At 38.4% G+C, this 14,359-nt stretch overlaps 1 protein-coding gene and 1 long non-coding RNA gene across 5 annotated transcripts; both read right to left on the reverse strand.

The window, feature by feature from the left end:
• Positions 1-892: 892 nt before the first annotated feature.
• On the reverse strand, positions 893-2,109 carry LOC131329505 (uncharacterized). 2 transcript variants are annotated; one of them, XR_009200779.1, is made up of 3 exons: positions 1,979-2,109; positions 1,323-1,461; positions 893-1,129 (listed from the first exon to the last, which is right to left on the reverse strand). It is a non-coding gene; the product is annotated as an uncharacterized LOC131329505 (long non-coding RNA). The 2 variants fall into 2 exon arrangements; XR_009200778.1 differs by having other exon boundaries at positions 1,323-2,103.
• A 7,224-nt stretch (positions 2,110-9,333) lies between these two features.
• LOC131329548 (snRNA-activating protein complex subunit) lies at positions 9,334-13,855 on the reverse strand. Of its 3 annotated transcripts, none has more exons than XR_009200788.1 (3): positions 11,710-13,774; positions 9,565-10,343; positions 9,334-9,473 (listed from the first exon to the last, which is right to left on the reverse strand). XR_009200788.1 is itself a non-coding variant. In XM_058362725.1 (1 exon), the coding sequence occupies exon 1, from the start codon at positions 13,599-13,601 to the stop codon at positions 11,688-11,690; it is 1,914 nt and encodes a 637-aa protein (XP_058218708.1). In that variant the 5' UTR covers positions 13,602-13,855; the 3' UTR covers positions 11,583-11,687. The 3 variants fall into 3 exon arrangements, 1 of the variants encoding a protein (XP_058218708.1); XR_009200789.1 differs by having other exon boundaries at positions 9,404-9,473; positions 10,064-10,343; XM_058362725.1 differs by lacking the exons at positions 9,334-9,473; positions 9,565-10,343 and having other exon boundaries at positions 11,583-13,855.
• Between the last annotated feature and the right edge of the window lie 504 nt (positions 13,856-14,359).

Raw genomic sequence — 14,359 nt, forward strand, 5'->3', positions numbered from 1 at the left:
TAAAGATCTGCATTGCTAAAAGCAGGCCTAGGCCTGGCACACACCCAGGATTGCCTTGGCGGTTCGGGCGAATGCCGAGATTTTGGGAGCACTCCTTAAGGTTCGGGGTTTGATTTTCCACCGGGTGAGTACTCTGAAGTAAGTGGGAGGTCGTGACTGGTGTGGCCGCGCTCAACTTTTGAGTGAAAATCCTGGAAGGGGGAGGTGGTCTTCAATTCGATTCTATATTCAACGCCTCCATTTTGGAGCCCTTGTAGCCGATGAGAGAAGCTTGTCAGTGCTATTTAAAACCGGAGATTTGGGCTTCTCAGTCGGGTCCATTTAATGACCTAACTGTAGGGTTGTTCCTTAGTTGTCAAGAAAAAAAAAAAGGCCTGGCTTTGCAGGAATTAATCTAGTTAATTCCACACCCCTATTTTGCACATAGGGGTGCGTAGGTATGGGATACCGACAATTGTGCGAGTGTATGTGCGCACGTAAAATTGGTTGTGGAACTAGAATTAATATTGTTTCTTGAGATATTGTCCCGATTTGATTTCGCACTTAAGAAAGACATGCTTTCATAGTGAAAAATCTAAGGGCATCTGTTCCCCTCATCCTTCCTAGAATATTCATGCACAATACAAAGCAAGTTATACTTACTTTTGCTTTTGCTTTCCTTATTTTTCCTTTGGAATAAGAAGACAAAGCATAAAGGAACTGGAAAATGTCACCAGCTAAGAATTCTAGACAACTCTAAGCAACTGTAACCATTGGAGGTGAAAAACAAAGGCAAAGAGTTCCCACTAGGGACTGAGAGATGCAAAGGCAGTGTGGCCGTCCTACCGATAATGATAAATAAATGCAACCAAACTTCTAGGCTACTTAAATTTTTAGAAAGGAAGCTTTAAGAAGCAACGACGACTCAAAGGTACTGATGATGATTCCCTGTCATGCTCCTACTTTGATTGTTTTGATATGGTGGACCATCGCCCTTGAAAGACACAAGACACAGAAATCCAGTCGATTTCCCCTCAGCTACCCGAAGGCATGTGATTTAGCTGCCTCAGGTTTTTAAGCGGTGAGAGGGGGCAAAGCTTGATCCACGCATGCTTTCGCCATAAAAACCAAGACCATCATGGGCTCGTTCCTGCAAAGAGAAAACAAAAGTCTTTTGAAGAGCCACCACAGCATGTACAACCCATGTTGCCAGTAGCGAACGAATCATCAAAATTGATCTCAATAAAGTCTTGCCGATACCCCAACAATCAAGCCAAAATCATATTTTCCCAAAGGCATATAGGGAGAACAGATGGACTGAAACTCATTCAAACTATGCCCACCTATATAGGGCAATACAGATAACCGATATGGGATCTGGGAGCTAGTACATCCCCAATAGGCATAGCAGTATAGCACCCCCCGTAAATATCCACAGGATAAACTTGAGTCGTTCATTTTGAGGGCCCGTTGCTTGGGCGACTACAGCAACAAGAGAGGGATTGGGGTTATTATCCAAGGCATCAATGATAGATATATAGGCTTTTAGCCTGTGGGAAAAACTCCTGAAGTTTCAGAAAGACCACCAAGCAGAACACAACATTATGAGTATGACATACACAGTTTGCCAAAAGACAGGAGAAAGCATTAAGAACATTGTTAATGTCATTTATGATGGTTTATAAAGGCATGATTCAGCTTGTTGCAGAAACTTGGTTGCATATGCTCATAGTTCATCTTGAGATAGAGTTTTACGAAAGGATAGAATCGAAACATTTCGTAATAAACGAATACTAAATACCCGTTTTGCAACACAATCTCTTTCAATTGAATAAAAGCTATGGGCCGGACTAGAATATTAGATTCAAGCCACTATCTAATACGCCACTGGCTGTAACTGTAGAAGCTTCATACTCAAGCTATATCAAGAAAATTTTCAAATCCAGATTGATCTTGACAACATTGCTTCAAAACTTAATGTGCACAAAAGGATACTCACCGTTGACAGCTGCACACTCATTTGCAGTAAGAATCCCTTCCCCTTCCCTCAAAATCTTCTTGAGTACCTTGGAATCATCAGTGACATTAATGACAGGCTAAAAAGAAACCAGCTCCAAATCACCATTTAATCACTACAACAAAAACCACATTTTATAGCGTGCGAAAAATGCTATTGAATGTCATAGATAGCGTTCCGGAGAACTCCGGAACGCTGTATTAGCCGATGCTATTAAAAGTCAAGACTTTTAATAGCATTCATTGCACGCTATTGTATACGACCTTTTTATAGCATTCTTTGAACGTTGTCTTAGATATACTTTTAATAGCGTTTTTTGAATGTTGTCTTTGATAAACTTTTAATAGCGATATTTGCCCGCTATCGATTGTCGAAGACTTTTTAATAGCATCGACTAACACAGCGTTCTTTAGAACGCTATATTATACTTTCCATAGCATTTTTTAACTGTTATACTATACTATTTTTACAGCATTCAATGAACGCTATTGAAAGTAAACAATAGCATTTGATGAACGCTACTACATTAGCCAATTTTTTAATTTTTTTTATAAATTCTATAAATACCAATATATTAGCATTTTCAAATAAGATTATGGTAATTTCATTTAAGAAACAAAAATGATTTATTTCATTCAACACCAACTATATCCAAATGTCAATATACAATAAATAATTCAACCATTGAATAAAGATTCATTACATTAGTTTGGAAAACAATTTCCCAACAAAAACTACATAAAAGAGTCCGACTAATTGGACTCATTGAAAAATAAATAATGTAATTCTGCTTTCCTGAAAATGTAATCATGCACTAGGCCAACCATATTATTCCGCAGATTTTCTTTACTTGAAGCTTACTTCTTTGCCGAGCTTATACCCTTTCCGCTCCCAAAGCCAACGACATAAATTGGCTACTTGGAACCCTCCAAAATATGGAAACATGCCCGTAGGTTGAAGTTGTATTAGAGGTAGCAGCAAAAATCATCCCCGAAAGATGCAGCATGTAGTAGAAGTCCAAAGAAAAACAATTGCAGCAAGAGCTATAATAGCATCCACACCAAAATAGATATCCACACCAAGCAAACAAGAGCAGGCATTACCATCAATACATCACCACAAGTAGCAACAAACCAAATGGTAGAATCTTCAGCACTTAGAAAGCAGCAGAATCTACAGGCATTGCTCTCTGTTTCTCTTGTCACTACAATGGCAAATCTGTGTTCAAGCAGCTTCTAACGAGTCCGTTTTCTTATACGGAGCAAGGCCTCAAATACATTTCGGTAATCTCAACATTATGGACATTGTGCTTTATTGCCATTTTGGCAAACTCTTATCGGCCAATTTTTATTCTTCTGTTACTTTCTCTCCAACCTAGCCATCAAGCATCACGGACATAACTGTATCATGGATAAAAGGAATGCGTATCATGGATAAAAGGAATGCACCATGCACAAACCTAGCCAAAAATTTCAAAGTCACGTTGCCCATGTAAGCAAGAAAGAGATTGCACGAGCCAATTAAAGAAATACCAAATCACGTACCTGAGGTGCAATTACAGTTGAACCTGGTTGGGTTTTAGCATATAGCCATTGCTAGTACTGGAACCATCGAGAGATCCCTCATGCCGCCAACTGCAATGTATCTCCAATGCCTACTTCCCTTAGTTAACACAGACAGTAATGCTATTCCATTTGGCAGTGGAACAAGGAAATAATGCATGTATGAGATTGGGGAGATGTCTACCAAAAGTAGAGAAATGGCCAAATCACAGACATTTTGTAGCATCTATATGATTTTTGCATAAAGATAGTAATTCTATTCGACGTCTGACATTTTGTAGGTTTTGGAATAAGTTTTACAATTCTTTATCGCCACAACAAAATACTAACATCAGTGAACAACTAGATAATACTAACATCAGTGAACAACTGGATAAGACTAAATCAGTTCAGTATAAAGAAGAAGTGTTCGAGATTTAAAAAAAAGAAAGAAAGAGATTACCATTAATAGAAGATGAATTAAAGAAAATTCAAATTAAGATTGAGGACATGACTATATTGTTCGATGAGAAATCTATGTTTAGGACGGCTCCTAACATAATAAAAACATTCATCCGTAAAATGAGGAAAGTGCTAAGGATTATCTCAGGAAAAGGGAACAGAAAAAGGATAATTATGAATTGCTTTCAGAGTTCGGTCAATATACAATTGAGGCATCTATATGGTTTTTGCATAAAGATAGTCCTGAATGAAATGGCCAAATCAATTGCATGTCTGCAATGATCTATTCAATCAAAAACATGGGAAACAGAGAAACTATTGCATGTATGAGATTGGGGTGCTTTTCATCAGGAAGTCTGAGACTTTGTACAAGAGAAATGATAAATTGTCACTATTTTCTGAGGATCAGCGAGTCAAAGTACGCTGCAGGTCCTGTACAAAATTTCCAATAGGATTTAAGACTTGCATTACATTTGTTCAAGCAAGGATGTATACATATTAGGGAGGGAAGAGAAGGGCTCCATCCACTTATTAGTGAAAAATTGAAGGCACAATGCCCAGCTTAAGTGGCTGATATTCCCAAGTCAATCATCATAAGGCATAACCTGATCAGCTTCAGGGTGAAGGAATATAAATTAGATGCTAGGCTGAAACGATGATCTATATGCCAAGGACAAAGTCAGATAACTCCACCAGCATTTCCAACACACCACAAGCACCATGTGCAAAAACTAAAGACAGCTTCAGAAAGAAAATTCTTAGACTATTATGTATTACCATAAGAGTCTCTAGCATGAGAAGCAGCTTCACAGAGTTGGATTGATCTCCACATGCAATCCCCCAATGCTTGCAGCCTTTTCTGCTTTATCCTCTCTTTTCTCCATCGGAGAGTAGCAGCTGACTCTTTGCTGGTCCCGTTTGTAGGGGGAGTTCCATCTTCTTCAAAGGTTTCATATTTAGAACAATAAGATGCCTAGACAATTGCAATTTCTATGACCTATAGTTATGTTAATAAAAGACACTAACTTGCAGGAAATTCTAAAATATGAATACCTAAGAATCATACGAATGTGTCAAAGTATTCAGTGAGAACATGATACGTCATAACGCCAATATACCAATATATTCAACGACATTTAACAAATTGAGACCATTTAGTTAATTCCATATACCAATATACCAAAATGTGGCAAAATCATGCCAAAATTTCATGGATAGAAGGAAAAAAATCTTTCTGGATGTCTCTCATCAACACCATCACATATAGGCATTGATAACAATAAAGTAGCCCAATAAATCCAGCAATAGGCAATCACAGCAAATGATAAAACTGGGGAAGGGGCTGTTCGGGGTTCAACGGTTACTAGAGAGTGGTAGAACAAGTCAGACAACAAGACACATAACAAACAGAGAGAGAGAGAGAGAGAGAGAGAGAGAGAGAGAGAGAGAGAGAGAGAAACCTATAGATTGAACTGGATAACTTGCTTTCGCCGGCAGACAAACCCCAAACCGCTGGATCTATCTGAAAATCCAAAGCAATTTTGCAGAAAATTATCAACAAATTAATTTGGCATCAAAAAACAAGTAAGCACAGGGACTCCATATAAGAATTGGCCAACGAAAACAACCCAACAGGTACACTGAAACTCTGAGCTTCTGCAAAGTTGTTGTCATTCAATTAGTATTTATGAAGATCGAAAAGTAGCAGAGTAAACCATAACCAGGTTCTGACTTGTTATTCTTATTCTCCTCATAATCCTCCTTCCTTTAGTTATTTGGTAAGAAGCTTAACTTCTACACTCAGGAAACCATTCCGTAACGTACTTTACTGTACTATTATTGACTAAATCAAACTACTATTCTAGGATTTGTTTATTGACTATAAATAAAAGTTCGGACCAAAAGGATTCATACTTTCACCGCATACTACTAATTGACAAAATTAGCATTGATTTGTAATGCTTCAGGAGATTAAAAAACATGAGTTATAATTTCCTCCTTAATGAACTTACTCACATTTTTTCGTTCATTCCAATTCTGATCAGTGTAGTGTGGTGTAGGAGTAGGCACTTCTAGACAGCAACATGATCCAATGTGACCAAGACTGAATAACCCAACCCATAGGAAGTTTAGGAGAAAGAATACCCCTAACCTGGGTAGCCACAGGACAGTCAAAGAACAAATGTTCATGACTTTCAACTCCCAAACATAGTATGCATGATGAAGATGGCTTTAAGCCAAAAAGAACAAGTCTATCCTCCGTGGAAAGTCTGTTCAGTGAGGCAAGCCAAGTGATAACACTGCATCTAGGAATATGAAAGGAGACAAAAGTATTCTTGATGACATCCATGTCTTGAGTGATAGAACCATCATCAAGAACCAAGCTGGTGATTCTGTTTCTATTTCTAGAATTGCTCACTGATTTGAAGAAAAAGGAAGTACATTGGTCCCCCAGTTTAAGCCATTGGACTCCAGACTTTTGCCTAGCAAAGCTCTCTTTAGCTCTGGCAAGGGTAAGAAACTGTTTAAACAACTCCTTCTCACAATTTTGATTGATTTGATCACTTGGATTAATTCCTAAATCATGTTGAACAATCTCCAGCTGTCTCTTGGCATCTAAAACTCTAGAAGAGATATCACTAAATTCACTAGTGTTCAACTTCTTGAGCTCAACTTGTAGCAGTTTGAGCTTCTCACTCACTCACACAAAACATTGGATTCCCTATTACTATTCTCCTCCAAACATTTTGAACAATTTGGAGGAAAGAAAACAAAGCACAAGTGATGGCATGGGTATCTGAGAAAAACTGATTGTGATGGAGAAGAGCTCATTAATAAAGCTTCATGAGGGCGCAAATATGGTAAGGAAAATGACAGTTAACACTAGGCAAACCTGCAAACAAACTATTGCAGATTTAGCAACGAAAATTGGAAATTAAATTCTACACTCCTTTTTTGACATCTACACTCCTTTTTTTGGATTTTAGTGTTGAAAGTGTGTAATTTTTTTGCTAGAATCCAAAAAAGAGAGTGTAGATGTCAAAAAAGGGAGTGTAGAATTCAATTTCCCGAAAATTTTGCAAAAGCTTGGTCAAGGAATTCACGTCCTCCAGCATCGATCTTCACATCCATAGCCTGTACACAAATAAAGAACTCAATAGAAGGTGACAAACACACACACACACACTCCACCAATAAGAAGAATAAACATCTCAAGGAATTGGAATCACTAATCATCTACATTAACCAATTGGGTTATATTTTCGAGCACGCACCAATAGACATACACAAAGGAGAATGTTGATATTAGGGCAACGTTAATAACCACTTGTTCATAGTGGTTGAATATTTGGCCTAGCAAAACAACATCCATTTGAGATTACCCACGTATAAATTCACACACCCATTTCATTTTTTTCCTCCTCTACCGTTTGCATAACCATCCCTTTTAAACACCCTCCACACCATTGTTTCCATAGACTGAAACTAATTGGGAAAAAAAGTTGAATAGGTGGCGGGCAGATTTGTGTTACATATAATTTCAAACTCAAATATTAAGCCCATAAAAAGTTCAAACCCAGAACATATCAACAAAGTTCAAAGAAGAGCAGCCCCAAACTAAACCTGGAATCGAAACCCTCAAAATTAAAATCCCAAAACAAAACCCCAAAATTGAGAACCCAAATTGAAAACCCTAAAATAGATCCCTGAATCAAAACTCCAAAGTAAATCAAGAATAAACGTTGAGAGCGCAATTATTCGACTTACCGAGTTGTGGTCGAGGTCAGACAAGCGATGGGGCTTGGAGATGACGGGATCGAGGTCGGATGGTGGTACTGCTGGTGCTCGATTGGTGAAGGGTGGCTTTGAATCACGCCAATCCTTTGCTCTCCTCTCTTCGTGTGTGTTTCTGAGAGAGAGAGAGAGAGAGAGAGAGAGAGAGAGAGAGAGAGAGAGAGAGAATGTCGATGGTGAGATCAGGAGAAGGGATTTCCCGAATTGAGACTGGCGCCCATCTTATTATAATTGGGTGAACGCTATAATTGAGTCAGCGGAACGCTATCAAAAAGCCTTCTGCTCCCCTATAGTGCCATGCACGCTATAGATGCAACTCTACCATAGCATTTTTTTAAAAACGCTATAAGATTATGCTATTGAAACTTAAGTTTGTTGTAGTGAATGCAGAACATGGTGGGAACAAAGGAAACTCAATTGTTGATTTGCTACCCAGCTCTCCAAAAGCATCTGCAACAATTTTATGCGGTTAACAACCCTGGTGGACCACATAGATGCCCTAGCAATAGAACCGCTAACAGAAAGTGGGAGGTGAGTTTTTCCCATAAATTTCTCACTATCAAGAAAAGCCAAAGAAGAGCTATAGAAACATCTCTAGAATGGTCAAACTACACCTAAAAGTAATTAGTCCAGGTTACACATGGCCAAAGGCCCGAAAACATTTTGGTAACTCCACATTCTATTGTGATTAATACTTCCATCTCAATGATAGAGAGAACATCGGATACCATTTATCCCCCAAAATCATTTGGCCATAGAATCAAGTCCAATTTTCCACATCTGAATAGGGAAGTCATTGTAGTCTTCAGTATTCTCGATACAAATACTGGCCATCTTGTCAAATTTCTCTTTTCTTGTTGATAATTGGTGCTTACACCCCTTTTTCCCCAATAGAAACAAATACTTGAAGAATAAATTACAACCTACATGCTCCCTCTTGAAGATGCTAATTGCTATATTCAACCTCAATCATTGCATTCATTGCTGATTGTACGCCTATTGCAGTCATACATTACAAACTTCCCCCACTTAAAGCACTCTCTACACATCCATCATTCAAGTTCGAATTCATAAAAAATCTTCTGATGGATGATCTAGACAAGATTAAGAAAACTAGTGCATTAACGACATCTCAGCAAGTATATTGCCTGTTTACTAATCCTATGAAAATTTTGCATGCCCTGCTCATAGTTACTCCATTTCACATCAAGTTAAATTCTTTGGATTGACTCTGAGTTTAAAAGAGCACAAGTTGGACAGGTATTTCTAGCAATTATTATTTCTTGATGTCACCAATGGATAAGTTTGAAAACTCCACTAACAAATATGACAGCGATGGGGGGGCATACAGCACCGGCGAACTACAAGATAGATTGCATTCACTTGTCAAGGAAAAAAGCACCAGTAAAGTACGTAAGACATACAGACATGCATGCATAAATACACATAAATGGGTGTCTATGTGTGTGTGTCCGACTGTCCATGTATGTGTGTGCGAAAAACTTTCACAAGTACTAGGCCCCATATGTGAAATATAACTTCAAACATAATGAAAGTAGAATGAACAGAAAACTAAGAAATATGAATTGTTTCATGTTATGGGACCTGCCTGGTGAAAGCTGATCAGTTCTCTCTGATGTTAATACTCGAATGGCAAGTACTTGGTATATATCTGCAATCTAAGATGAGAAACCACCACTAGATTCAGAATATCAGAACAGCATCTTTCATCCGACATCGAAAAAACTAGAAAAAAAAATTGATGCATACCCATCCAAGATGCTGCAGTATTAAATCTTGATCAGAGGACTTCTCAAGGATCTTCAACACCTCGATTGCTGCAATATCCTTACCAAATATAACATTAGTGGTGGACTTCTGTGAGTCTGTTCCCCAGTATTGTCTTTCCAGTGGCCAGATGAATAATTTCTTGCAAATATACGCCATATAGCAAGAGCCTTAGAGCTCATCCCTTTACTCGCATAGAAGAAAACAAGCATCTGACCGGCCCCCCACAGTGAAATATATTGAAATACTAACATTCCACTTTATACAAACAACTGCACATAGTGCATTGTATTGAGTCCTACAGACAAACTTGAACTTTACCCTAACACTAACAAAAATAAATATTTTTTGTAACCCGTAACCGAGTAAGTGGCCAAAACAGTTGGATAATCACCATTTTCACACTGCAACTAGCGACACCCAGAAGAGCTGTCTGTAGTTAAAAGACTATTATTCAATCGGGCAGTAATAAATTGGTTACCACCGTTCCCTTTTCCCTAAAGAAAGAGCTAGATGATCTGAAAATTTGTGCAATTCATTTCCTTAAGGACATCGACTCAGGTGTAAGAAATTCTAATTTTTTTTCCCAGATACGATCGGGATTGTATACTCCATTTCTCCTACAACTTGAAAAGTCTACAAATAGTCTTCCCTTTTTCTTTCTTCCTTTATTTACAATATCACCCATGGAAAAGGAGATCATAGTTCAAGCTTCAGTCACAGAAAGTAGAGCTGCTGATACAAGAATCTTCCAGATCATCCTAAATAAGCATATTTCAAGTGTCAGATCACCAGTCAATTTAGTGACCCCCAAAACTTCAAAATGCGGATCAATGACAAATGCCTTAGTAGGTTCTCCATAAGTAGGGTTAGGAAAATATGCAGAGTATAGTAGCAAAACAGTGATAATAAAACCAGAAGCAAAAGGAAGATGAAATATACCACTACACAGCTGTTCTCATACGATGCAAGCCTCTCCATATCTTCTACCGGATAAAAGGCTCTATAGAGGTACATAAGAAGAGTGTCAACTACTTCCATCACATCGGGGACACGGGAGGGACACATATGGGGACAAGCAGGTGTTAAATATACTTCAAATATTTTGGGTTAAAAGTGTAAGATGATATATATTTGATAATTGCTTATATATGTTGAAGCTCATGCTTATATATCTAACTATATTTCCACTAGTATAAAATAAATATTATTCATTCATTTATTTATTTTTGCTATGCCCCCTTCCGCGTCTGTGTCCCCATTTTTTAAGAAATCCCGTGTCCCGTATCCGTATCCATATCCATGCTACATAGGTCAAGAATACCCTTCCAAATGATAGAGTTCGAACTTTGAAGGCTTTTTGTGAACATCCAGGAAGGTTTGGTAATGACAATATTTTTTAAGCAGCAAGGCAGTCCAGGGCTTCAACAGCTGCCAGCAGCACAGCCTTGGCAGGAGCACTTTTTGTGTTAGTCGTATTCCTGAATGCCAGACCGCATAGCACATCATCATACTTTTTTTCTCCGACCCCTTATTTGATATTAAAGTATTGTTTGGAAAAGTGTAAAGGAAGAAGAAGAAAACAAAAGTGTAAAGGAAGAAGAAGAAAACACTAGTACAGAAAATGGAGTTGAAAAGGTTTTTATTCCCCCTCCTTTTTCGGGTAGGAAAAGTAAGAAGAAAACAATAAGTGTTGAGTAAATACTAAATTATGACAGCAGCCTTGCAATCACTGCCACATCCTGTGGCTGTTGCTCTCATGAAATAGATAAGTGAAGCTGCGACATGGTAGCAGTTAAGCTATGGTATCCAGTCTTAGATGGAAATGACAATCGAACTCCATCAAAGCGAATTCAATAGCCATTTAGCTTGTCTGTTATGAAGTTTAAAAAGAACCTCTCAAATTCAAAATTCATCACTCTATGCTGACAAGAGATAAAAATTTGTTCCAAGTAGAACTACAAGTGCAGGGGTTGCATAATTGACATGTGATTTCGAAGTAGTCGCGAATAATGATCAGCTCTTCTAATTTCTCCCCAAAAATTGTACATTGAAGAATCAGAATTAAAATATAGTATAAGAATCTGTATTGAAAACTGAAACAATCAATCATGAACGTAGTCATACACTGAGAAATCTTCATATAGCAACGAACCATCGACATAGTGAAGCATGTAATAGCAGTTCTTGCAGAAATAGCATGGATTCTCTGCAGCCCACTTGTCGTCCACTGTTACCTTCTCCGCTATACAAATCTTACAAACAGAACATTTCTGAAGCCGCTCCTTCATTTGAAACATGACAATTGGATAAACCCTCCGGTTCTGCACATCTTTCGGATGAATAAGCCTCATATCCCTCACCACAATTATATGCTTACAATCCCCTTGGTGACAGTACACATACCCAGCACCAACTCGAAAACTCAAATCACAAAATCGCGTCTTCTGCATTTCAACTGCTCTGAAACAAGGCAAGTTTGGACTTCTCTCGTCCCCTAGCAGGGCCTTCTGCTTCTTCTGCAACTGACCAGATAAAATGCACTCCCATTTCGCAACCACTTCGTCTTTGGAATTTCTAAGCCAATCGAGAATAGGCTCGCTGTAGTCTGTAGCATTGGCGTCTCGCATGTCATTGCAAAATATATCCTCTATAAGGAAATACCCAGAAGGGTCGTGTTGTCCAGCCTTTTGCATAACCTGATCAGTTAAGCAGTGTATCTTGTCTCTCAACTCACTCAAGAATTGACATCCCAAAACAAGGAATTCTTGTGTCTTCATCCTAATTTGATTCTTGTTATTGTAAACCTCGACGCATAGAACAACTTCAGGGTAAATCACCGGTACATGATCACCGTGATAATTCGAAGTGTTCACTTTGGTTACACCATCAATGGACCTAAGAGATGTCATCCTTTCAATATCATCCGAGGATTTGTTTTCGCATTCATTGGTTTTCTGGAGACTACCATTGAATGAATGTAACCTCGCTGATGCTTTTTCTTCCTCCTGTTTTTGCTTAATTTTCAGAAAGGGCTCCACTTTTGCATCAAAACTACCATCATCTTCAAAAATATGATTGCTCCCTTTCATTCTTTTCCTTTTCTTCAATTTCCATTTTTCAGCGCAAGTTTCTTGATCACCAACATTATTACTCTCCCCATTGATTCCCTTCTTTTCTTTAGCAACTTCAGCATTTTCTGCACTATTTTCTTGATCTCCAACGTCACCATTCTTCCCTCTCTTCCTTTTCGTCGTGATTCTCACCTTCTCTTCATAATCTTCTTGATCTTCACCATTACGACTGTTCCCATTTATTCTCTTCCTTTTCTCCACAACTTCCAAATTTTCATCACAATTCTCTCGGTCTTCATCATTACAACTGTTCTCATTGATTCTCCCCATTTTCTCCACAACTTCCAAATTTCCAGCACAACTTTCTTGATTTTCACCACTACAACTCTCCCCATTGATTCTCTTCCTTTCCTTCACAGCTCCCACACCCTCACCGCAATTTTCTCGAACCTCATTATCTCGACTCTTCCCGTTGATTCTCTCAATTATTTCATTTTCTTGATTTTCACCGCTACAACTCTCCCCATTGATTCTCTTCCTTTCCTCCACAACTCCCGAACCCTCACCACAATATTCTCGAACTTCCTTATCCCGACTCTTCCCGTTGATTCTCTCGCTTCTCCTCGCGATTACTTCATTATTATTTCGGACAGAAGAGGCATTCAAGGAACCATCATCCTTGAACACTTCCTCAATTGCCTTAACTGCCAACTCTTCCTCCGTAACAATCTTAAGTTCATCAACAGAGATTTCGTCGTCGAACGCTTCGATGGAGTCTGAAATTAAACACGTTTGGAGATTGTGAAGTTCCTGGATAACATAAGACTCGAAGGTAGAAACCCTAGTTAGAGGACTGACCATGTCTGGAACGAATATGGGGCCGCCGCGAGGAATTGAATCGTCGGTGTCGCCGCCGCCGCCATATCGAGCGCCAAATTCCGTCATGTGTGGGATAGGTGTATTCGAAATCTAACAGCTTTACGGGTTTTGCTGTTTAGCAGGACATGAAAATTCAGATTGAAACTTTGTTCACTGTCCTCGCTGCAGAGTGTGTGCGTGTGGGAGAGGGAGAGAGAGAGAGAGAGAGAGAGAGAGAGAGAGAGAGAGACTAGGGTTTTACGAGAATACAATCGAAACACACATTTGGGGAACCGGAGAAGCCGTTTGGACGAGGGAAAGAAAGGAAAAGAAAACCGAAGGAAAATGAGAGAAAAATGGGATGAAAATTTTATTATAGCTTAAATTTTTTATTTTTTATTTTTCTTTCTCATCCAACCAAATAATAGGAGGGAAATTTTTTTTATTTTCTTTTATTTCTCTTGAGTTCCAAATAGAGCGAGAGAAAATGAAACTAGTTATTGGCACTCCATTTTTTGCCTTTTTCTATTTGAAGCTACAATAATAACCTTCTATGTGTGAAAAAATGGATGAATATTAACAAAATAAAAGATAATTTGATCATTTCACATCGTATAAAAACAAAAGTGGAGTTTCAATTCCTAAATGTGGAGTACTAAAATTATTTTTCGAGAGAAAATTGAGGTGGAATGGAGGGTGGAAGTAAGTTTTTGTTTTGCAAATATTCTTAAAAAAAAATATTTTAAATAACTTGTGAGAGTTCAAAGTGGGTCTCACACAACGCGATGTACATTTGGTGTACAACAAATGATGCACCCATAGTTTTATTGTACCATTAATATAAA

Source organism: Rhododendron vialii, chromosome 6a (assembly GCF_030253575.1).
Source record: "Rhododendron vialii isolate Sample 1 chromosome 6a, ASM3025357v1".
Classification (NCBI taxonomy): Eukaryota; Viridiplantae; Streptophyta; class Magnoliopsida; order Ericales; family Ericaceae; genus Rhododendron; species Rhododendron vialii.